Genomic DNA, 23,953 nt, shown 5'->3' with positions numbered 1-23,953 from the left:
ATAAGTAAGCATTACAGAAACATTTGCTCTAAGTAGAGAATGAATGTGCTGCTATCTACAAGTAGCAGTATACACATGTATATAAACTTCTCACCCCTCAGTTCCCAGACCCCACCACTACATATGTATTGGTTCAGTGGGCACTGCTTTCACTTCAGTGTCCAGGTTTACAACGTTTTTATAATAACTTGTTAGTGAGTAAATACAACTGTTTGGCAAGCGTAATCTCAGGTTTAGCTGTTCCACTCCTTTTGATATATATTTCTCTCACTCAAAATGCTATAACTGAAAGTGTTGGCTGGCACCCTGGTATCTGCACACTACTATTCTATTCTTACCTCACTCCGGTCCTGAACTCAGCCTCCTGTCTTGCAATAAAATCCCGTTTCCCTTATCAGCTCACAAAACATTTAACATCTAACTCTTCCACCGCGACTAGTTGCTATGGAGACGAATTTGCTCGCCCAAATAAAGGTCAGTTCATGACGACCATAGACCTGAAGGACGCGTACTTACACGTTCCCATTCACAGGGGTCATTACCAGTTTCTAAGGTTTGGCTTTCTGGACAAGCATTTCCAGTTTATTGCTCTTCCGTTTGGTCTTGCCACAGCTCTCAGAGTATTATCAAAGGTTCTGGGAGCTCTATTGGCAGTGATCAGATCTCAGGGAATTGCAGTGGCACCTTATTTAGACGACATCTTGGGTCCGGCGTCATCTTTTCAACTAGCAAAATCTCATACAGAAATGTTGTTATCTTTTCTTCGTTCCCACGGGTGGAAAGTGAATCTGGCAAAGAGTTCTCTAGTTCCATCTACAAGAGTGACTTTCCTAGGGACAATCATAGATCCTCTGACTATGAAGATTTTCCTGTTGGACGTCAGAAAATCTAAACTTCTGGCTTCTTGTCTTTCCCTCCAGTCTGCCTTTCGTCCATCAGTGGCTCAGTGCATGGAGATGATTGGTCTGATAGAAGCTTCCATGGACATCATTCCTTCTGCTCGATTACATCTGCGACCATTACAACTGTGCATGCTCCATCAATAGAACGGAGACCATTCAGATTTATCGCAGAGGATAAATCTGGACCCCTTAACAAGAGACTCCCTCTCGTGGTTGATTTCTCAGGAAAATCTGGCTCGGGAACTTGCTTCCTGAGACCTTCCTGGGTGATTGTGACTAAGGACACCAGCCTGTCAGGGAGCTGTTTGGGGGTTCTCTGAAGGCTCAGGGCCTATGGTCTTGGGAAGAGTCCTCTCTTCCCATAAACATCTTGGAGTTGAGAGCCATCTTCAATCCTTTGACAGCTTGGCCCCAGTTATCTTTAGTCCGATTTATCAGATTTCAGTCAGACAACAACACCTCAGTGGCTTACATCAACCACCATGAAGGAGGTGACTCGTATTCTGCAGTGGGCGGAAGCTTACGATTGTCTTCTATCTGCCATCCACATTCCAGGAGTGGACAGTTGGGAGGCGGATTTTCTGAGCAGACAGACTTTGCATCCCGGGCAGTGGGCTGTCCATCCTGAAGTGTTCTGCAGGATAACCCTCATGTGGGGGGTTCCAGAGTTGGATCTGATGCTGTCTCGTCAGAACGCCAAGCTTCCAAGGTACGGTTCAAGGTCAAGAGATCCTCAGGCTGCCCTGATAGATGCCCTGACGGTTTTGTGGGATTTCGGTCTAGTGTACCTATTTCCTCCGTTTGCTCTCCTTCCACGAGTTATTGCTCGTATAAAGCAGGAGAGAGCGTCTGATCCTAATAGCTCCTGCCTGGCCTCGCAGGATCTGGTTTGCAGATCTGGTGAAGATATCATCTCTTCCACCTTGGAGGTTACCTCTGAGGAAGGACCTTCTAATTCAGGGTTCTTTCCTCCATTTAAATCTAGATTCTCTGAAGATGACTGCTTGGAGATTGAACGACAAGTTCTGTCTAGACGTGGGTTTTCGGAAGCAGTCATTGATACTATGCTTCAGGCTCGTAAACCAGTTAATCGCAGGATTTACCATAAGGTATAGCGTAAATACCTTTTTTGGTGCAAAGCTAAAGGTTTCTCCTGGAGTCGGGTGAGGATTCCCTGAATTTTATTGTTTCTTCAGGAAGGCCTGGAGAAAGGTTTGTCAGTCAGTAATCTAAGGGGCAAATTTCTGCTTTGTCTATTCTTTTGCATAAACGTCTGGCAGATTCTCCAGATGTTCAAGCTTTTGTTCAGGCCCTGGTCAGAATTAGGCCTGTGTTTAAACCTTTTGTTCCTCCTTGGAGCCTTAACATAGTTCTTATAGTTCTGCAGCAGGCTCCGTTTGAGCCGATGCATGTTGTTGATATAAGATTGTTATCTTGGAAAGTTTTGTTTCTCCTTGCTATTTCTTCCGCTCGCAGAGTTTCTAAACTTTCAGCTGTGCAGTTTGATTCCCTGTACCTTATTTTTTATGCAGATAAGGAGGTCCTTCGTACTAAATTGGTGTTTCTCCCTAAGGTAGTGTCGGATTGAAACATTAATCAGGTAATTGTCAGATTGAAACATTAATCAGGTAATTGTGGTTCCTACTTTTTGTCCTAATCCTTCCTCTCATAAGGAACGTCTACTGCATAACTTGGATGTCGTGTGTGCTCTAAAATTTTACTTACACGCTACTAAAGATTTTCGGCAATCTTCTGCTCTGTTTGTTGTTTTCTCTGGAAAACGTAAGGGTCAGAAGGCCACTTCCTTTCCCTCTGGTTAAGAAGTATGATTCATTTTGCTTATGAGACTGCTGGACAGCAGCCTCCTGAGAGAATTATGGCTCATTCCACTGGGCTGTCTCCTGTTCTTGGGCTTTCAAAAATAAAGTTTCCGTGGAACAGGTTTGTATTGCGGCAACATGGTCTTCTTTGCATACTTTTTCCAAATTCTAAAATTTTGATACTTTTGCATCGGCTGAGGCTTCTTTTGGGAGAAAGTTTCTTCAAGTGGTGGTATCTTCTGTTTAAGCCCTCCTGCCTTTTTTCTCCCTCCCTATTCATTCCTTGTCCTCTAGCTTGGGTATTGGTTCCCACTAGTAATTGGAATGACGTTGTGGACACTCCATGTCTTAGGAAAGAAAACAAAATGTATGCTTATATGATACATTTTTTTCTTTCCGGACATGAAGAGTCCACGACCCCGCACTCTTTTAAATTATAATTCAGCAGTTTTTTTGAGTAAACCTCAGGCACCTTTTTCAACCTTGTGTTTCTTCTTTTTTCCATTTCCTTCGACTGAATGACTGGGGGTTATGGGTAAGGTAGTTACACTTAACAGCTTTGCTGGGGTGCTCTTTGCCTCCTCCTGCTGGCCAGGAGTTGAATATCCCACTAGTAATTGGAATGATGTTGTGGACTCTCCATGTCCGGAAAGAAAGAAATTTATTGGGTAAGCATAAATTTTGTTTTATTTATATATGTTTTTTTTTATATATCTTTTTTTTTTTTTTTGTAAATTAAAACTAAATATCTATACCTATATATCTATATGAATATGTTCAGGTATAAATATACTTTTTATCTTGTGATATGCTGGCAAGATAGCACAGTCGCAATATTGCTTATGTTGTCCCGCGCAAACAATACCGTGCAGATTTTAATCTAGCCAAAATTTGGTGCCAAATATGTTATGTTATCATATATGTTAGCAATATAAAACTGCATTGATCATTTGCAAATGTTAGTAGTTTTGTGGAACTGTAATAAAATATATTGTGTCATAATTTAAAAAGTCATTAAACTCTTAGAGCCAGATTACAAGTGGAGCGCTAAATATTGCTTTCATGAAGGCTATATTTGCGCTCCACTGTGTAATACCAGCACACACTAATGTGCACTGGTATTACAAGTTAACAGCAATTTTCAAATTCCCCTAAGATTCTCTTAACTTAGATCTATAAAGTAATTAACTTAGCATTTCTATATTCCACAAAGCCATTGTTTATACACTCTGACTCTCACTCTTTTATATATTCCCTTAATTGTCCACAACAGAAGTGATTAGAAATAGAAAACCTAAGATTCAACATGGTGACAGCCATTACTTTATAGAAACTAAAAAGTACACTTATTTCTTTGCTATTTAAACTAATATTTAAAAATAGACTTGCATACTATTCTCAGGCTAATCTTTGCTTTGAGTGCATTATTATATCTAACATTTAATTAGTGGTTAATATATGATTAAATGTATCCTTTTGTAGACTGCGGTAATGTAAATTAAAGAAGTGACATTTAGTTAATTGTTTCAGATTTGTATAACAGTTACTGGAACTGCCATAGATGTACCAGTCTATATACCCAACTCAAATATTGATCTGAAGATTTGTACATATGATCGATTGTATCAGGACAGTGTTATTGTTAAAAACAGGTATGCAACCGTAATATTTTATCTATATTTAATATAATGCATTTCTTAACCCCTTAGTGACCGCGACAAACCAGGTACGTTGCCAGTCCTTAAAGGGACACTGAACCCAATTTTTTTCTTTTGTGATTCAGATAGAGCATGCAACTTTCTAATTTACTCCTATTATCAAATGTTATTCGTTCTCTTGCTATCTTTGATTGAAAAAGAAAGCATCTAAGCTTTTTTTTTTTTGTTCAGAACTCTAGACAGCATTTTTTTTATTGGTGGATGAATTTATCCACCAATCAGCAAGAACAACCCAGGTTGTTCACCAAAAATGGCCCGGCATCTAAACTTACATTCTTGCATTTCAAATAAAGATACCAAGAGAATGAAGAAAATTTGATAATAGGAGTAAATTATCTGAATTACAAAAGAAATAAATTGGGTTCAGTGCCCCTTTAAGGGCTTTCTTGTTTATAACAGCGTGGGTCCTGCCCCAAGCAGCGGTACTGCACTATTATACCCTCCCTTCTAGTCAATGGAAATAGCACATTCTCACTGCTGGCAATGAGACTGAGCTATTGATAGCACAAACCCCATAGACGTACAGGGTATGTCGCTGGTCCTTAAGGGGTTAATTATCCACCCTCAGGAAGACAAAACTTAAAAGTTGTGCTAGCAAAATGTTTTGTTTTTATTTTATTTAAAGAGACATAAAACCTGATTCAGACAGAGCATACATTTTTAAACAACTTTCTCTTGTTAAGTGTATCCAGTCCAAGGATCATCCATTACTTGTGGGATATTCTCCTTCCCAACAGGAAGTTGCAAGAGGATCACCCACAGCAGAGCTGCTATATAGCTCCTCCCCTCACTGCCATATCCAGTCATTCTCTTGCAACTCTCAACAAAGATGGACGTAGCAAGAGGAGAGTGGTGTATTATAGTTAGTTTTTTAACTTCAATCAAAAGTTTGTTATTTTTAAATGGTACCGGAGTGTACTGTTTCATCTCAGGCAGCATTAGAAGAAGAATCTGCCTGTGATTTCTATGATCTTAGCAGAAGTAACTAAGATCCATTGCTGTTCTCACATATTCTGAGGAGTTAGGTAACTTCAGAGGGGGAATGGTGTGCACGTTTTCCTGCAATAAGGTATGTGCAGTTAATATTTTTCTAGGGATGGAATTTGCTAGAAAATGCTGCTGATACCGGATTAATGTAAGTAAAGCCTTAAATGCAGTGATAGCGACTGGTATCAGGCTTATTAATAGAGATACATACTCTTATAAAAGTGTAATATAAAACGTTTGCTGGCATGTTTAATCATTTTTATATATGTTTGGTGACAAAACTTATTGGGGCCTAGTTTTTTTCCACATGGCTGGTTTGATTTTTGCCTAGAAACAGTTCCTGAGGCTTTCCACTGTTGCAATATGAGTGGGAAGGGCCTATTTTAGTGCTTTTCTGTGCAGATAAAAATACTGACAGAGACATTAAGCTTCTTCCTGCATGATCCAGGACATCTCTGAAGGGCTCAAAAGGCTTCAAAGTCGTGTTTGAGGAAGGTAAAAAGCCACAGTAGACTGTGGCAGTTGTGACTGTTTTTAAAAAACGTTTTTGTCATTTATTATTCTGTTTTTGTTATTAAGAGGTTAATCATCCATTTGCAAGTGGGTGCAATGCTCTGCTGACTTGTTACATACACTGTAAACATTTTGTTAGTGTAACTGCCTTTTTTCACTGTTATTTCAAATTTGGTCAAAATTTGTTTCTCTTAAAGGCACAGTAACGTTTTTTATATTGCTTGTTAACTTGCTTTAAAGTGTTTTCCAAGCTTGCTTTTCTCATTGCTAGTCTGTACAAACATGTCTGAAACAGAGGATACTTGTTCATTATGTTTAAAAGCCATGGTGGAGCCCCATAGGAGAATGTGTACTAAATGTATTGATTTCACCTTAAACAGTAAAGATCAGTCTTTATCTATAAAAGAATTGTCACCAGAGGGGTCTGTCGAGGGGGAAGTTATGCCGACTAACTCTCCCCACGTGTCGGACCCTTCGCCTCCCGCTCAAGGGACGCACGCTAATATGGCGCCAAGTACATCAGGGACGCCCATAGCGATTACTTTGCAGGACATGGCTGCAATCATGAATAATACCCTGTCAGAGGTATTATCCAGATTGCCTGAATTGAGAGGCAAGCGCGATAGCTCTGGGGTTAGACAAGATACAGAGCGCGTAGATGCTGTAAGAGCCATGTCTGATACTGCGTCACAATATGCAGAACCTGAGGACGGAGAGCTTCAGTCTGTGGGTGACGTCTCTGAATCGGGGAGACCTGATTCAGAGATTTCTAATTTTAAATTTAAGCTTGAGAACCTCCGTGTATTGCTTGGGGAGGTATTAGCTGCTCTGAATGACTGCGACACAATTGCAGTGCCAGAGAAATTGTGTAGGCTGGATAAATACTATGCAGTGCCGGTGAGTACTGATGTTTTTCCAATACCTAAAAGGCTTACAGAAATTATTAGTAAGGAGTGGGATAGGCCCGGTGTGCCCTTCTCCCCACCTCCTATATTTAGAAAAATGTTTCCAATAGATGCCACTACACTGGAATTATGGCAGACTGTCCCTAAGGTGGAGGGAGCAGTTTCTACTTTAGCAAAGCGTACCACTATCCCGGTTGAGGACAGTTGTGCTTTTTCAGATCCAATGGATAAAAAAAAAAAATTAGAGGGTTACCTTAAGAAAATGTTTATTCAACAAGGTTTTATTTTACAGCCCCTTGCATGCATTGCGCCTGTCACTGCTGTGGCGGCATTCTGGTTTGAGGCCCTGGAAGAGGCCATCCATACAGCTCCATTGACTGAAATTGTTGTCAAGCTTAGAACTCTTAAGCTAGCTAACTCATTTGTTTCTGATGCCATTGTTCATTTGACTAAACTAACGGCTAAGAATTCCGGATTCGCCATCCAGATGCGTAGGGCGCTATGGCTCAAATCCTGGTCAGCTGATGTGACTTCAAAGTCTAAATTACTCAACATTCCTTTCAAGGGGCAGACCTTATTCGGGCCTGGTTTGAAAGAAATTATTGCTGACATTACTGGAGGTAAGGGTCATACCCTTCCTCAGGACAGGGCCAAATCAAAGGCCAAACAGTCTAATTTTCGTGCCTTTCGAAATTTCAAGGCAGGTGCAGCATCAACTTCCTCTGCTTCAAAACAAGAGGGAACTTTTGCTCAATCCAAGCAGGCCTGGAAACCTAACCAGTCCTGTAACAAGGGCAAGCAGGCCAGAAAGCCTGCTGCTGCCTCTAAGACAGCATGAAGGAGCGGCCCCCTATCCGACAACAGATCTTGTAGGGGGCAGACTCTCTCTCTTCGCCCAGGCGTGGGCAAGAGATGTCCAGGATCCCTGGGAGTTGGAGATCATATCTCAGGGATATCTTCTGGACTTCAAAGCTTCTCCTCCACAAGGGAGATTTCACCTTTCAAGATTATCTGCAAACCAGATAAAGAAAGAGGCATTCCTAAGCTGCGTACAAGATCTCCTTGTAATGGGAGTGATCCATCCAGTTCCGCGGACGGAACAAGGACAGGGGTTTTATTCAAATCTGTTTGTGGTTCCCAAAAAAGAGGGAACCTTCAGACCAATTTTGGATTTAAAGATCCTAAACAAATTCCTCAGAGTTCCGTCATTCAAGATGGAAACTATTCGAACCATTTTACCCATGATCCAAGAGGGTCAGTACATGACCACAGTGGACTTAAAGGATGCCTACCTTCACATTCCGATTCACAAGAATCATCATCAGTTCCTGAGGTTTGCCTTTCTAGACAGGCATTACCAATTTGTAGCTCTTCCATTCGGGTTGGCTACAGCCCCAAGAATTTTTACAAAGGTTCTGGGCTCACTTCTGGCGGTCCTAAGACCGCGAGGCATAGCGGTGGCTCCTTACCTGGACGATATCCTGATACAGGCGTCAAGCTTTCAAATTGCCAAATCTCATACAGAGATAGTTCTGGCATTCCTGAGGTCGCATGGGTGGAAAGTGAACGAAGAAAAGAGTTCTCTATCTCCTCTCACGAGGGTTTCCTTCCTAGGGACTCTAATAGATTCTGTAGAAATGAAAATTTACCTGACGGAGTCCAGGTTATCAAAACTTCTAAATGCTTGCCGTGTTCTTCACTCCATTCCGCGCCCCACGGTGGCTCAGTGCATGGAAGTAATCGGCTTAATGGTAGCGGCGATGGACATAGTGCCATTCGCGCGCCTGCATCTCAGACCGCTGCAATTATGCATGCTCAGTCAGTGGAATGGGGATTACACAGTTTTGTCCCCTCTACTAAATCTGGATCAGGAAACCAGAGATTCTCTTCTCTGGTGGTTATCTCGGGCCCATCTGTCCAAGGGTATGACCTTTCTCAGACCAGATTGGACAATTGTAACAACAGATGCCAGCCTTCTAGGTTGGGGTGCAGTCTGGAACTCCCTGAAGGCTCAGGGTTCATGGACTCAGGAGGAGAAACTCCTCCCAATAAATATTCTGGAGTTAAGAGCAATTTTCAATGCTCTCCTGGCTTGGCCTCAGCTAGCAACACTGAGGTTCATCAGATTTCAGTCGGACAACATCACGACTGTGGCTTACATAAACCATCAAGGGGGAACCAGGAGTTCCCTAGCGATGTCAGAAGTCTCCAAGATAATCCGCTGGGCAGAGACTCACTCTTGCCACCTGTCAGCAATCCATATCCCAGGTGTAGAGAACTGGGAGGCGGATTTTCTAAGTCGTCAGACTTTTCATCCGGGGGAATGGGAACTCCATCCAGAGGTGTTTGCTCAATTGGTTCTCCGTTGGGGCAAACCAGAATTGGATCTCATGGCGTCTCGCCAGAACGCCAAGCTTCCTTGTTACGGATCCAGGTCCAGGGACCCAGAAGCGGCACTGATAGATGCTCTAGCAGCGCCTTGGTTCTTCAACCTGGCTTATGTGTTTCCACCGTTTCCTCTGCTCCCTCGTCTGATTGCCAAAATCAATCAGGAAAGAGCATCGGTGATATTGATAGCGCCTGCGTGGCCACGCAGGACCTGGTATGCAGACCTAGTGGACATGTCATCCTTTCCACCATGGACTCTGCCTCTGAGACAAGACCTTCTAATACAAGGTCCTTTCAATCATCCGAATCTACTTTCTCTGAGACTGACTGCATGGAGATTGAACGCTTGATCCTATCAAAGTGTGGCTTCTCCGAGTCAGTAATTGATACCTTAATACAGGCACGAAAGCCTGTCACCAGGAAAATTTACCACAAGATATGGCGTAAATATCTTCATTGGTGTGAATCCAAGAATTACTCATGGAGTAGGGTTAGGATTCCTAGGATATTGTCCTTCCTCCAAGGGGGTTGGACAAAGGATTATCAGCTAGTTCTTTAAAGGGACAGATTTCTGCTCTGTCTATTCTTTTACACAAGCGTCTGGCAGAAGTTCCAGACGTTCAGGCATTTTGTCAGGCTTTAGTTAGAATTAAGCCTGTGTTTAAACCTGTTGCTCCTCCATGGAGCTTAAACTTGGTTCTTAAAGTTCTTCATTCTATTGATATCAAACTTCTTTCATGGAAAGTTCTTTTTCTGATGGCTATTTCCTCGGCTCAAAGAGTCTCGGAGTTATCTGCCTTACATTGTGATTCTCCTTATCTGATCTTTCATTCAGATAAAGTTGTTCTGCGTACAAAACCTGGGTTTTTACCTAAGGTGGTTTCTAACAAGAATATCAATCAAGAGATTGTTGTTCCATTATTATGTCCTAATCCTTCTTCAAAGAAGGAACGTCTTTTGCATAATCTAGACGTAGTCCGTGCCTTGAAGTTTTACTTACAAAAAATTTTCGCCAAACATCTAACCTGTTTGTTGTTTACTCTGGACAGAGGAGAGGTCAGAAGGCCTCGGCAACCTCTCTTTCTTTTTGGCTTCGGAGTATAATCCGTTTAGCCTATGAGACTGCTGGACAGCAGCCTCCTGAAAGGATTACAGCTCATTCTACTAGAGCTGTGGCTTCCACCTGGGCCTTTAAAAATGAGGCCTCTGTTGAACAGATTTGCAAGGCTGCAACTTGGTCTTCCCTTCATACTTTTTCCAAATTTTACAAATTTGATACTTTTGCTTCTTCGGAGGCTGTTTTTGGGAGAAAGGTTCTACAGGCAGTGGTTCCTTCCGTTTAAGTTCCTGCCTTGTCCCTCCCATCATCCGTGTACTTTAGCTTTGGTATTGGTATCCCACAAGTAATGGATGATCCGTGGACTGGATACACTTAACAAGAGAAAACATAATTTATGCTTACCTGATAAATTTATTTCTCTTGTAGTGTATCCAGTCCACGGCCCGCCCTGTCCTTTTCAGGCAGGTCTAAATTTTAATTAAACTACAGTCACCACTGCACCCTATGGTTTCTCCTTTTCTCGGCTTGTTTCGGTCGAATGACTGGATATGGCAGTGAGGGGAGGAGCTATATAGCAGCTCTGCTGTGGGTGATCCTCTTGCAACTTCCTGTTGGGAAGGAGAATATCCCACAAGTAATGGATGATCCGTGGACTGGATACACTACAATAGAAATAAATTTATCAGGTAAGCATAAATTATGTTTTCCAGTTAACTTTTATTATCTAATTTGCTTAGTTCTCTTGGTATCCTTTGTTGAAAAAAAACCTCGGTAGGCTCAGGAGCTGGGAGCTAGCTGCTTATTGGTGGCTGCTAATAAATGCTCCCAGTAGTACATTGCTGCTCCTTCAGTAAAGGATACCAAGAGAATAAAACAAAAGTGATAATAGAAGTATATTGGCAAGTTGTTTAAAAATGAATGTTCTATCTAAATCATACAAGAAAAAAATGTAGGTTTTATGTCCCTTTATGCAGTAGAGGAGCTAAATGATATTGGATATTTTTAGTGCTGTTGATTTATTTGTATGCTAAACAGCAAAATGTATGCGTATTTGATGCTTTAACCTTTTGACGCCGTTATGCCGTTCTATTCCGTCATAATTAACACTGGGCTTTAGAGCCGTTATGACGGAATAAAACGTCATAGCCAACGGCTGTCCTGAAGCCTTCTGTGCTTCCTAGATTTGATCGCGGTTTGGAGGGCGTTCCTAGGGTTATAGAGACGCCCCCCCAGACGCGATCCAATAATTTAAATCTCGCGATCGTGTGCACGATTGCGTGATTTCATTTTGTCTACATCGGAACAGTTGTTCCGATGTAGACACTTTAACCCCGGCAGGAAAGTGTTAAATAATGTAATATTACTAAGTCTTATCTCCATATTTCAGTGGAAACAAACTCTTTTGATAAGACCAACACTGAAGTTTTCCCTTTAAATGCACAAAGAATGTTAAATTCCAGGGTGTGTTAACTCAAGGGAAATTGCGAAATTCACACTTATTTTGTTATTGTTTATAAATGATAAATTTAAAGGTACAAAAGTATAATATTATGTCCATATATTCAATGTCTGTGCAAACTCATGAATTTTATTTTCAGTTATATTATTTTTCAGGAGCAGATGGGCAGAAATTTATTCTGCCTGAATGAATCTGCACAAAGTGGGAATTTCCAGGAATTTCCTAGCTTTTGAATTTTTATAGAAAACTTACACATCTGCAAATAAATTCAATATTTTTAAATACACAAAATGAATAGCTAGACCGATAGCTAGACAGACAGACAAACAGACAGATAGATAGATAGATAGATAGATAGATAGATAGATAGATAGATAGATAGATAGAAAAATAGACCGATAATAATTTAATTGTGGTAAAAAAGATTTAAACGTAGCCCCTTATCAAGAGAGGTTAGATACTCTGCAGCATGAGCTGGGTAAATTTTGTGAAGTTTAGGATATTGCACTATGAGGTTTAATACTTCATTAGTAAACATTACTGCATGATTAAATTTAAACTTTTTCTTTGCACCTTGAACCTTGCACACTGAAATCAGGGATTATACAAATGCTTTACAATATGGGTAGCTTTGTTCACTTCAGTATTAGATTTTTCTATTTAGTACCTGATGATCTTTGTTCACAAATAAGCTATCTATGCAAATTATCTTTCTTCTATAAAGGTAAGACGAGTCCACAGATTCATCCTTTACTTGTGGGATATTATCCTTCCCTACAGGAAGTGGCAAAGAGCACCACAGCAGAGCTATCTATATAGCTCCTCCCTTAGCTCCACCCCCCAGTCATTCTCTTTGCCTACTCTAAGTACTAGGAAGGGTAAAGTGAAAGAGTTGATAAAATTTTAGTTTTTAATTCTTCAATCAAGAGTTTGTTATTTTTAAATGGTACCGGTTTGTACTATTTACTCTCAGGCAGCAGATGGAGGGATTATGCAGATTTATCTCCTCAGATAAATCTGGACCAAGAGACCAGAGACTCTCTTCTTTGGTGGTTGTCACAGGATCATCTGTCCAAGGGAATGTGTTTTCGCAGGCCAGCGGGGGGTCATAGTGACGACGGACGCCAGCCTATTGGGCTGGGGTGCAGTCTGGAATTCCCTGAAAGCACAGGGATTGTGGACTCGGGAGGAGGCTCTCCTCCCGATAAATATTCTAGAACTGAGAGCGATATTCAACGCGCTTCAGGCGTGGCCTCAGCTGGCGTTGGCCAGATTCATAAGATTCCAGTCGGACAATATCACGACTGTAGCATATATCAATCATCAGGGGGGAACAAAGAGTTCTCTAGCGATGCTAGAGGTTACCAAAATAATTTGATGGGCAGAGACTCACTCTTGCCATCTATCAGCAATCTATATCCCAGGAGTGGAGAACTGGGAAGCGGATTTTCTAAGTCGTCAGACTTTTCATCCGGGGGAGTGGGAACTCCATCCGGAGGTGTTTGCACAATTGATTCGGCAATGGGGCACACCAGAATTGGATCTGATGGCGTCTCATCAGAACGCCAAACTTCCTCGTTACGGGTCCAGATCAACAGATCCTCAGGCAGTACTGATAGATGCTCTAGCAGTACCCTGGTCATTCAACCTGGCTTATGTGTTTCCACCATTTCCTCTCCTTCCTCGTTTGATTGCCTCATTTGATTACAGGAGAGAGCTTTGGTGATTTTGATAGCACCTGCGTGGTATGCAGACCTGGTGGACATGTCATCTCTTCCACCATGGACTCTGCCATTGAGACAGGACCTTCTGCTTCAAGGTCCGTTCCAGCATCCAAATCTAGTTTCTCTGCGGCTGACTGCTTGGAGATTGAACGCTTGATCTTATCCAAGCGGGGTTTCTCGGAGTCGGTCATAGAAACCTTGATTCAGGCTCGAAAGCCTGTCACCAGGAAAATTTATTATAAGATATGGCGTAAATATCTTTATTGGTGCAAATCCAAAGGCTACTCATGGAGTAAGATCAGGATTCCTAGGATTTTGTCCTTTCTCCAAGAAGGATTGGAGAAGGGGCTATCAGCTAGTTCCTTAAAGGGACAGATATCTGCTTTATCAATTCTACTGCACAAACGTCTGGCAGATGTTCTAGACGTTCAGTCGTTCTGTCAGGCTTTAGTTAGAATCAAGGCTGTGTTTAAACCTGTTGCTCCGCCATGGAGTTTGATTTTAGTTCTTAATGTTCTTCAAGGGGTTCCATTTGAACCTATGCATTCCATAGATATTAAGCTTCTATCTTGGAAAGTTCTGTTTTTAGTTGCTATCTCCTCGGCTCGAAGAGTTTCTGAACTATCTGCATTGCAATGCGACTCGCCTTATCTTGTTTTCCATGCTTATAAGATGGTTTTGCGTACCAAACCTGGATTCCTTCCTAAGGTTGTTACTAATAAGAAAATTAATCAGGAAATTGTTGTTCCTTCTCTGTGTCCTAATCCTTCCTCTAAGAAGGAGCGTCTGTTGCACAACTTGGACGTGGTTCGTGCTTTAAAGTTTTACTTGCAAGCGACCAAAGATTTCCGTCAAACATCTTCTTTGTTTGTTGTCTATTCTGGAAAACGTAGAGATCAAAAAGCTACGGCTACCTCTCTTGCCTTTTGGCTGAAAAGCATCATCCGTTTGGCATACGAGACTGCTGGACAGCAGCCTCCTGAAAGAATTACAGCTCACTCTACTAGAGCGATGGCTTCCACATGGGCTTTTAAAAATGATGCTTCTGTTGAACAGATTTGTAAGGCTGCGACTTGGTCTTCGCTTCATACCTTTTCTAAATTTTACAAATTTGATACCTTTGCTTCTTCGGAGGCTATTTTTGGGAGAAAAGTTCTTCAAGCAGTGGTGCCTTCTGTTTAACCATCTGTCTTATCCTTCCCGTTCATCCGTGTCCTGTAGCTTTGGTATTGTATCCCACAAGTAAAGGATGAATCCGTGGACTCGTCTTACCTTTATAGAAGAAAACTAAATTTATGCTTACCTGATAAATTGATTTCTTCTATGGTAAGACAAGTCCATGGCCCGCCCTGTCATTTTAAGACAGATTATATTTTTTTGATTTAAACTCAGTCGCCTCTGCACCTTGTAGTTTCTCCTTTTTCTTCCTGTACCTTCAGTCGAATGACTGGGGGGTGGAGCTAAGGGAGGAGCTATATAGACAGCTCTGCTGTGGTGCTCTTTGCCACTTCCTGTAGGGAAGGATAATATCCCACAAGTAAAGGATGAATCCGTGGACTCGTCTTACCATAGAAGAAATCAATTTATCAGGTAAGCATAAATTTAGTTTTTCTGCACATTTCCTTTTTGCTTAAAAAGTCTACTTGGACATTTAATTTAAAATTATAATTGAAATATTTCTAGGTCTAGCTATTCTTTAATTTGCTGTGAATGTCCTTTGTTCTTGTTACAGAGCAAAAACTGCCCTACGTTTAAAGTTTGAAGTATGCAAAGAGCTTAAAAATCACATGGAACTTCTTCCAAAAACAGGTTTTATTCAAGCACAGTCTTCCTTCAGTGTGCAGCTTAAGTTCTTACCAAGGTGAGTGGGCTTGTATATTTGCATATCCTGACTACAGGGAGGGGGTAACTATATAGCAACACTCTTTCCACTTTTTTTTCTCTTTAAAATTTTCCTATACATCAAGAGATAATTCTGTGTTGACTATTACAAAAGTAATGAAGTATTCTTAGCGGCAGTGCTATCCATCAACAAACCCACATGCTGCTAATAAAAAAAGGCCCACGTTTTCAAAGATCTTATAATTGTATTGATCTCCCAACATTTTTGAGTAGTTCATGAATGAGACATAGCACTTGGTTAGATCAAGCATGGATAATATTGACACTTGATGACTTATCCACACTCATACCCATGGAAGCTGCAAGATCCTTCAGTACACAACTCAGTTAAATAACTAGAAAAGAAAACTTTAAGAATACTAACTATAATAACAAGTATCTTCCTTGCTACTCTGGTGTTCTCATTATAATATTATAAATAGGTTTGTGATGATAGAGGTTAAATGAGTTGAGGAACATTCATAAATCTGGATAACGGAATCAAATTATTTTTGGTTATATTGACTCAAACTAACTTATTACAGGTACCCATAAAGAAAAACATGCAGACTTCACCCAGATGCAGTTAAAAGTCCTATATTTATTGTATTTAAAGTGCATACAACATTTTCAAGTATATGTCATATCAGCAAATGGTCTGACACGTTTCATGTGCCACCATACATGCTTCCTCAGAGATAACTAACTTATTACATGTTTTGGAATACATTTGTGACATAACATCCCACTATAACTTGCATGGTGATATATATGGTATTCCAATCCATCAGAAAAAAATATTTTCCGCCACCTTTTCTATATAGAAGTTAATTGTATGCTCTATCGAAACAATGAATGTTTAGTTTTGTCTTTACTATGCGTTTAAGGGCCAGATTACAAGTTGAGCGTTAACTCGACTAGAAGTAAGTGTTTCGCGCGAATCGGGTAGCATGTGTATTACAAGTTGAAAGTAAGCTGTTTTTGCTCACGCGCTAACCCTACAATTGTAAAAAGATGAACATAGAAGTCAATGGAGCAAAAAATGTGGAAAAACCTAACACCCTACTCGCGCGCAAACACGATCGCATATTCTCAATTGCGCTAACCTTACATGAAAATATGAATATTTCACATTTCAATGTTCTTCACATAGAAGAATATGTTCTATTTATTCATACATACATATTTATACTTGTATAGACATGATTATATATAGGTATATAGTACTTTGATTCATAGTACTATCCAAAGTGTAAGTCAATTAACTTTATATAATAGCATAAGACTTTGCAATGTTTGTCACTATGTCGGGATTTTCAGTTCTCTGCCTTTTATATAAATACTCAGTATTGTTCCTGCCTGTTAAAACATTTCCTTCTTCTGACTCTTTGTTAAAGTGACAGCATACTGTAAAATTGTTTTTCTCTTAATGTGTTTCCAATTACTTTTTTACCAACTTCAGAGTATAAAAGTATATAAATTAACTGGTTTTAAAGCCACAACTTAATAAAATGGGTTGAGCTTATAGGTATAATCAGATCTCATTACTTTATCACATTGTGTACATATACCTGCTTCTTTATCTTATATCTGTCGATAAACCAAAGACCAATACTTGGAGAGAACAATGGAAAATTAACATTTGATAACCTTATCTCTCCTATTCCCCACTGGGAGTGTAATTTCTTCTGCTGGCTGTGTTTACATAGCTTATCTATAGCTTGGACCTAAGGCCAGAAACTTTCAGTAAGGATACCACCGGCTAAATCAACTATTTCAAATGCCAACATAAGGGTAAAGGAAATACTTTTAAACAATTTAATACACTCCAGCAGGTAAAGTGGATAATTGGGAACAAATTAAAGGGGAGAACATTTTTGAGTAAGCTGTCCCTTTAACAAACACCAAGTGATGTGACCGACTCACAAGTATTCCATTACTAGAAAACAAATGCTCCAAATTGACACTACTGTAACACATACACACCATGTTGGTTTAAAGGTAAGCTCAACATTTACTAAAATGCAAAAAAATTAAGAGCTTGTATATTTATCGATATACACCATTTCTCCAACATAGGTGTGTCCGGTCCACGGCGTCATCCTTACTTGTGGGATATTCTCTTCCCCAACAGGAAATGGCAAAGAGCCCAGCAAAGCTGGTCACATGATCCCTCCTAGGCTCCGCCTACCCCAGTCATTCTCTTTGCCGTTGTACAGGCAACATCTCCACGGAGATGGCTTAGAGTTTTTTAGTGTTTAACTGTAGTTTTTCATTATTCAATCAAGAGTTTGTTATTTTCAAATAGTGCTGGTACGTACTATTTACTCAGAAACAGAAAAGAGATGAAGAATTCTGTTTGTATGAGGAAAATGATTTTAGCAACCGTAACTAAAATCCATGGCTGTTCCACACAGGACTGTTGAGAGCATTAACTTCAGTTGGGGGAACAGTTTGCAGTCCTTGCTGCTTGAGGTATGACACATTCTAACAAGACGATGTAATGCTGGAAGCTGTCATTTTCCCTATGGGATCCGGTAAGCCATGTTTATTACGATTGTAAATAAGGGCTTCACAAGGGCTTATTTAGACTGTAGACATTTTTTGGGCTAAATCGATTGATATTAACTCTTATTTAGCCTTGAGGAATCATTTATTCTGGGTATTTTGATATAATAATATCGGCAGGCACTGTTTTAGACACCTTATTCTTTAGGGGATTTCCCAAAGCATAGGCAGAGTCTCATTTTCGCGCCGGTGTTGCGCACTTGTTTTTGAGAGGCATGGCATGCAGTCGCATGTGAGAGGAGCTCTGATACTTATAAAAGACTTCTGAAGGCATCATTTGGTATCGTATTCCCCTTGGGTTTGGTTGGGTCTCAGCTGCTACCAAGACAGCATGAAATATCGGCCCCCGATCCGGGACCGGATCTGGTGGGGGGCAGACTCTCTCTCTTCGCTCAGGCTTGGGCAAGAGATGTTCTGGATCCTTGGGCGCTAGAAATAGTCTCCCAGGGTTATCTTCTGGAATTCAAGGGACTTCCCCCAAGGGGAAGGTTCCACAGGTCTCAGTTGTCTTCAGACCACATAAAAAGACAGGCGTTCTTACTTTGCGTAGAAGACCTGTTAAAAATGGGAGTGATTCATCCTGTTCCATTGAGAGAACAAGGGATGGGGTTCTACTCCAATCTGTTCATAGTTCCCAAAAAAGAGGGAACATTCAGACCAATCCTAGATCTCAAGATCTTAAACAAATTTCTCAAGGTCCCATCTTTCAAGATGGAAACCATTCGAACTATCCTTCCTTCCATCCAGGAAGGTCAATTCATGACCACGGTGGATTTAAAGGATGCGTATCTACATATTCCTATCCACAAGGAACATCATCGGTTCCTAAGGTTTGCATTCTTGGACAAACATTACCAGTTCGTGGCGCTTCCTTTCGGATTAGCCACTGCTCCAAGGATTTTCACAAAGGTACTAGGGTCCCTTCTAGCTGTGCTAAGACCAAGGGGCATTGCAGTAGTACCTTACCTGGACGACATTCTGATTCAAGCGTCGTCCCTCCCTCGAGCAAAGGCTCACACGGACATCGTCCTGGCCTTTCTCAGATCGCACGGCTGGAAAGTGAACGTGGAAAAGAGTTCTCTATCCCCGTCAACAAGGGTTCCCTTCTTGGGAACAATTATAGACTCCTCAGAAATGAGGATTTTTCTAACAGAGGCCAGAAAGACAAAGCTCCTGGACTCTTGTCGAATACTTCATTCCGTTCCTCTTCCTTCCGTAGCTCAGTGCATGGAAGTGATCGGGTTGATGGTAGCGGCAATGGACATAGTTCCTTTTGCGCGCATTCATCTAAGACCGTTACAACTGTGCATGCTCAGTCAGTGGAATGGGGACTATACAGACTTGTCTCCAAAGATACAAGTAAATCAGAGGACCAGAGACTCACTCCGTTGGTGGCTGTCCCTGGACAACCTGTCACGAGGGATGACATTCCACAGACCAGAGTGGGTCATTGTCACGACCGACGCCAGTCTGATGGGCTGGGGCGCGGTCTGGGGATCCCTGAAAGCTCAGGGTCTTTGGTCTCGGGAAGAATCTCTTCTACCGATAAATATTCTGGAACTGAGAGCGATATTCAATGCTCTCAAGGCTTGGCCTCAGCTAGCGAGGACCAAGTTCATACGGTTTCAATCAGACAACATGACGACTGTTGCGTACATCAACCATCAGGGGGGAACAAGGAGTTCCCTAGCGATGGAAGAAGTGACCAAGATCATTCTATGGGCGGAGTCTCACTCCTGCCACCTGTCTGCTATCCACATCCCGGGAGTGGAAAATTGGGAAGCGGATTTTCTGAGTCGTCAGACATTGCATCCGGGGGAGTGGGAACTCCATCCGGAAATCTTTGCCCAAGTCACTCAACTTTGGGGCATTCCAGACATGGATCTGATGGCCTCTCGTCAGAACTTCAAAGTTCCTTGCTACGGGTCCAGATCCAGGGATCCCAAGGCGGCTCTAGTGGATGCACTAGTAGCACCTTGGACCTTCAAACTAGCTTATGTGTTCCCGCCGTTTCCTCTCATCCCCAGGCTGGTAGCCAGGATCAATCAGGAGAGGGCGTCGGTGATCTTGATAGCTCCTGCGTGGCCACGCAGGACGTGGTATGCAGATCTGGTGAATATGTCATCGGCTCCACCTTGGAAGCTACCTTTGAGACGAGACCTTCTTGTTCAGGGTCCGTTCGAACATCCGAATCTGGTTTCACTCCAGCTGACTGCTTGGAGATTGAACGCTTGATTTTATCGAAGCGAGGTTTCTCAGATTCTGTTATCGATACTCTTGTTCAGGCCAGAAAGCCTGTAACTAGAAAGATTTACCACAAAATTTGGAAAAAATATATCTGTTGGTGTGAATCTAAAGGATTCCCTTGGGACAAGGTTAAGATTCCTAGGATTCTATCCTTCCTTCAAGAAGGATTGGAAAAAGGATTATCGGCAAGTTCCCTGAAGGGACAGATTTCTGCCTTGTCGGTGTTACTTCACAAAAAACTGGCAGCTGTGCCAGATGTTCAAGCCTTTGTTCAGGCTCTGGTTAGAATCAAGCCTGTTTACAAACCTTTGACTCCTCCTTGGAGTCTCAATTTAGTTCTTTCAGTTCTTCAGGGGGTTCCGTTTGAACCCTTACATTCCGTTGATATTAAGTTATTATCTTGGAAAGTTTTGTTTTTAGTTGCAATTTCTTCTGCTAGAAGAGTTTCAGAATTATCTGCTCTGCAGTGTTCTCCTCCTTATCTGGTGTTCCATGCAGATAAGGTGGTTTTACGTACTAAACCTGGTTTTCTTCCAAAAGTTGTTTCTAACAAAAACATTAACCAGGAGATTATCGTACCTTCTCTGTGTCCGAAACCAGTTTCAAAGAAGGAACGCTTGTTGCACAATTTGGATGTTGTTCGCGCTCTAAAATTCTATTTAGATGCTACAAAGGATTTTAGACAAACATCTTCCCTGTTTGTTGTTTATTCAGGTAAAAGGAGAGGTCAAAAAGCAACTTCTACCTCTCTCTCTTTTTGGATTAAAAGCATCATCAGATTGGCTTACGAGACTGCCGGACGGCAGCCTCCCGAAAGAATCACGGCTCATTCCACTAGGGCTGTGGCTTCCACATGGGCCTTCAAGAACGAGGCTTCTGTTGATCAGATATGTAGGGCAGCGACTTGGTCTTCACTGCACACTTTTACCAAATTTTACAAGTTTGATACTTTTGCTTCTTCTGAGGCTATTTTTGGGAGAAAGGTTTTGCAAGCCGTGGTGCCTTCCATTTAGGTGACCTGATTTGCTCCCTCCCTTCATCCGTGTCCTAAAGCTTTGGTATTGGTTCCCACAAGTAAGGATGACGCCGTGGACCGGACACACCTATGTTGGAGAAAACAGAATTTATGTATACCTGATAAATTTCTTTCTCCAACGGTGTGTCCGGTCCACGGCCCGCCCTGGTTTTTTTAATCAGGTCTGATAATTTATTTTCTTTAACTACAGTCACCACGGTACCATATGGTTTCTCCTATGCTATTATTCCTCCTTAACGTCGGTCGAATGACTGGGGTAGGCGGAGCCTAGGAGGGATCATGTGACCAGCTTTGCTGGGCTCTTTGCCATTTCCTGTTGGGGAAGAGAATATCCCACAAGTAAGGATGACGCCGTGGACCGGACACATCGTTGGAGAAAGAAATTTATCAGGTAAACATAAATTCTGTTTTCTTTAGAAGAATAAAACCTGTGGTTATACACCATATTTCTATTCGAATCAATCTGTCTTAAAAAAAGACGTGCAAAAAAGAATTTCTATAAAGATGTCATTTGTGAAATCCCTTCTGTTCCAAATTGTTTTAAGATAAAACATTAGCACTACTGTTTTTCCCCCTCCCCCCAGAATTTCACTTTCACAAGATGCCGGTCCATATTTTGATAATATCACTGGAGTATTGGAGGTGCCAATGATGGTGTCTGTGGCTGATCAGGTTAGTGCATTTGGAACTCCCGTCAATAAGTGCTGTTTAAATTCTTTTTTAAATTCAGGAGCCATTTTATTATCGAATCTAACTGGTAAAGGACCAACTAGATATGTATATACAGTACATCAAACTTTCAGATCCTTAAACTGTCGTGATTCAGATAGAGCATGTAATTATAAGCAACTATCCAATTTACTTCTATTATCTAATTTGTTTTGTTCTCTTGGTATCCTTTTGTTGCAAAGCATACCTAGGTAGGCACAGAAGTAGGGCTGCACGATTAATCGCATGATGCGATTAATCGCGATTTCAAATCGCGGGAGTATGCGATTTTTTTTTTATTAAAAGAAAATCCTCCCATGTGACTGACTGTACTGCATTGATGATTTATTTTTGTAATAAAAAAAATCGCATACTGCCACGATTTCAAATCGTGATTAATCGCATCATGCGATTAATCGTGCAGCCATAGTACATACCCTAAGTTTCAGACTGCAGACATCCCTAGGGGGAAATATAAGTAAGTGACTTTCCCTCCACTTCCTGCATGGGCTCTGCTTTTAGACATAGATTGATCGGCTGCTACTGAGATCACAAACAGAACACGTTTTTATATAAAAAAAATCGCATACTCCCGCGATTTGAAATCGTGGCGATTTAAAATAGCAATTAATCGTGCAGCCCTACTCAGAAGCAACAATGCACTACTGGAAACTAGTTGCTGATTAGTGGCTCCACATACAGTATATGCCTCTTGTCATTGGGTCGCCCCATTGTGATTAGTTAGTTCCCAGTAGTGCATTGCTGCCCTTTCAACAATGCATACCAAGAAAATTAAGACATTTTGATAATAGAAGTCAAATGGAAAAGTTGTTTAAAATGGTATCTTCTGAATCACGAAAGATAAATGTTGGGTTTCATATCCCTTTAAGCGCACAGACAGACCGTTAGAAAGCCATGTTATAGTGCATGTTAAAGGAGTCAGTGGGCCCCTGCTTCATTTATGCCGGCACCCTATGAACCAATCAGAGAGGCTGTAACAAAAATAATTGTGCCAATGTCCAAAAAACTATCCTTTTCTATTTTCATTTTTTTATAGTTTATCAAGATGACGTCACCAACTTAACAATTATAATACTACATTAACGATCTGCAACATTATAGTGTAATGTAAGGGTTAGTAATCTCAATAAAATAATTCTTTATTCCTTTCCATATCAAGGCTCGACCTGTCCCTTTCACTGTTCATGCTGTCATTACCACGTCTGATCTGGAAATCAACCCAGTTGATGTAGATTTTGGATACTGTACAATATTTGAAGCTGTTTTAACTCCTATTCAATTAACAAATAAATCAATCCTTCCTCAAGAGTTTGGTTTTGTGGGGATTCCAGAGGTAAGACAATTATTTTTTATCCTTGTCTTTATATCTACACACGTATCAACCTCACATTACAGAAACATACACTATATTTGGGCTAGATTACAAGTGTAGCGCAAAATATTAGATCTATAGTGCACTTACATCATAAGAGTTAAATCAATAGCACTTTTCTCTCTTTAAAAGTTGAAACTAATATTTTATTGTTTTTGATCAAAATTCTCGGGTGAGTTAACATCTGCATGACTCCTATGGTGGTGGGGGGGGGGGGGGGCTAAAAAAAACTTATGTCAGTTATCTCTCATGTGCTGAAGGTACACTAAACTTCCCCTCCAGCAGTAGAGTTCTTTAATTACTGTTACTATGGTTTTGTATTGAAGGTCAAACACTGCACACATACATACATATATATACACACACATATATGTGTGTGTGTGATATATATATATATATATATATATATAGTATATATGTGTATATATTTATATATATATATATATATATATATATATATATATATATATATATATATATATACACACACACACACACACACACACACACACACATATATACCTCGGAGAGTCCAAAACGTCATTCTAATTACTAGTGGGATATTCAACTCCCATAACCCCCATTCATTCTCTTTGCCTCTGTCAATGGAGGTTGTGCAAAGTTGGTGTCTGAACATTTTAATC

At 40.9% G+C, this 23,953-nt stretch overlaps 1 protein-coding gene across 1 annotated transcript in view; it reads left to right on the top strand.

The window, feature by feature from the left end:
• Window positions 1–23,953, top strand: part of CFAP74 (cilia and flagella associated protein 74) — a 331,535-nt gene that overhangs the window by 190,106 nt on the left and 117,476 nt on the right. The window contains 4 exon segments of the mRNA XM_053690359.1: window positions 4,253–4,374; window positions 15,209–15,337; window positions 21,793–21,880; window positions 23,097–23,270. Coding sequence (XP_053546334.1) covers window positions 4,253–4,374; window positions 15,209–15,337; window positions 21,793–21,880; window positions 23,097–23,270 — 513 coding nt within the window.

The sequence above is a fragment of the Bombina bombina genome, chromosome 8, assembly GCF_027579735.1.
Source record: "Bombina bombina isolate aBomBom1 chromosome 8, aBomBom1.pri, whole genome shotgun sequence".
NCBI lineage: Eukaryota > Metazoa > Chordata > Amphibia > Anura > Bombinatoridae > Bombina > Bombina bombina.
The sequence above is the reverse complement of the archived record's forward strand: the minus strand, read 5'-3'. Positions and strand labels throughout refer to the sequence as shown.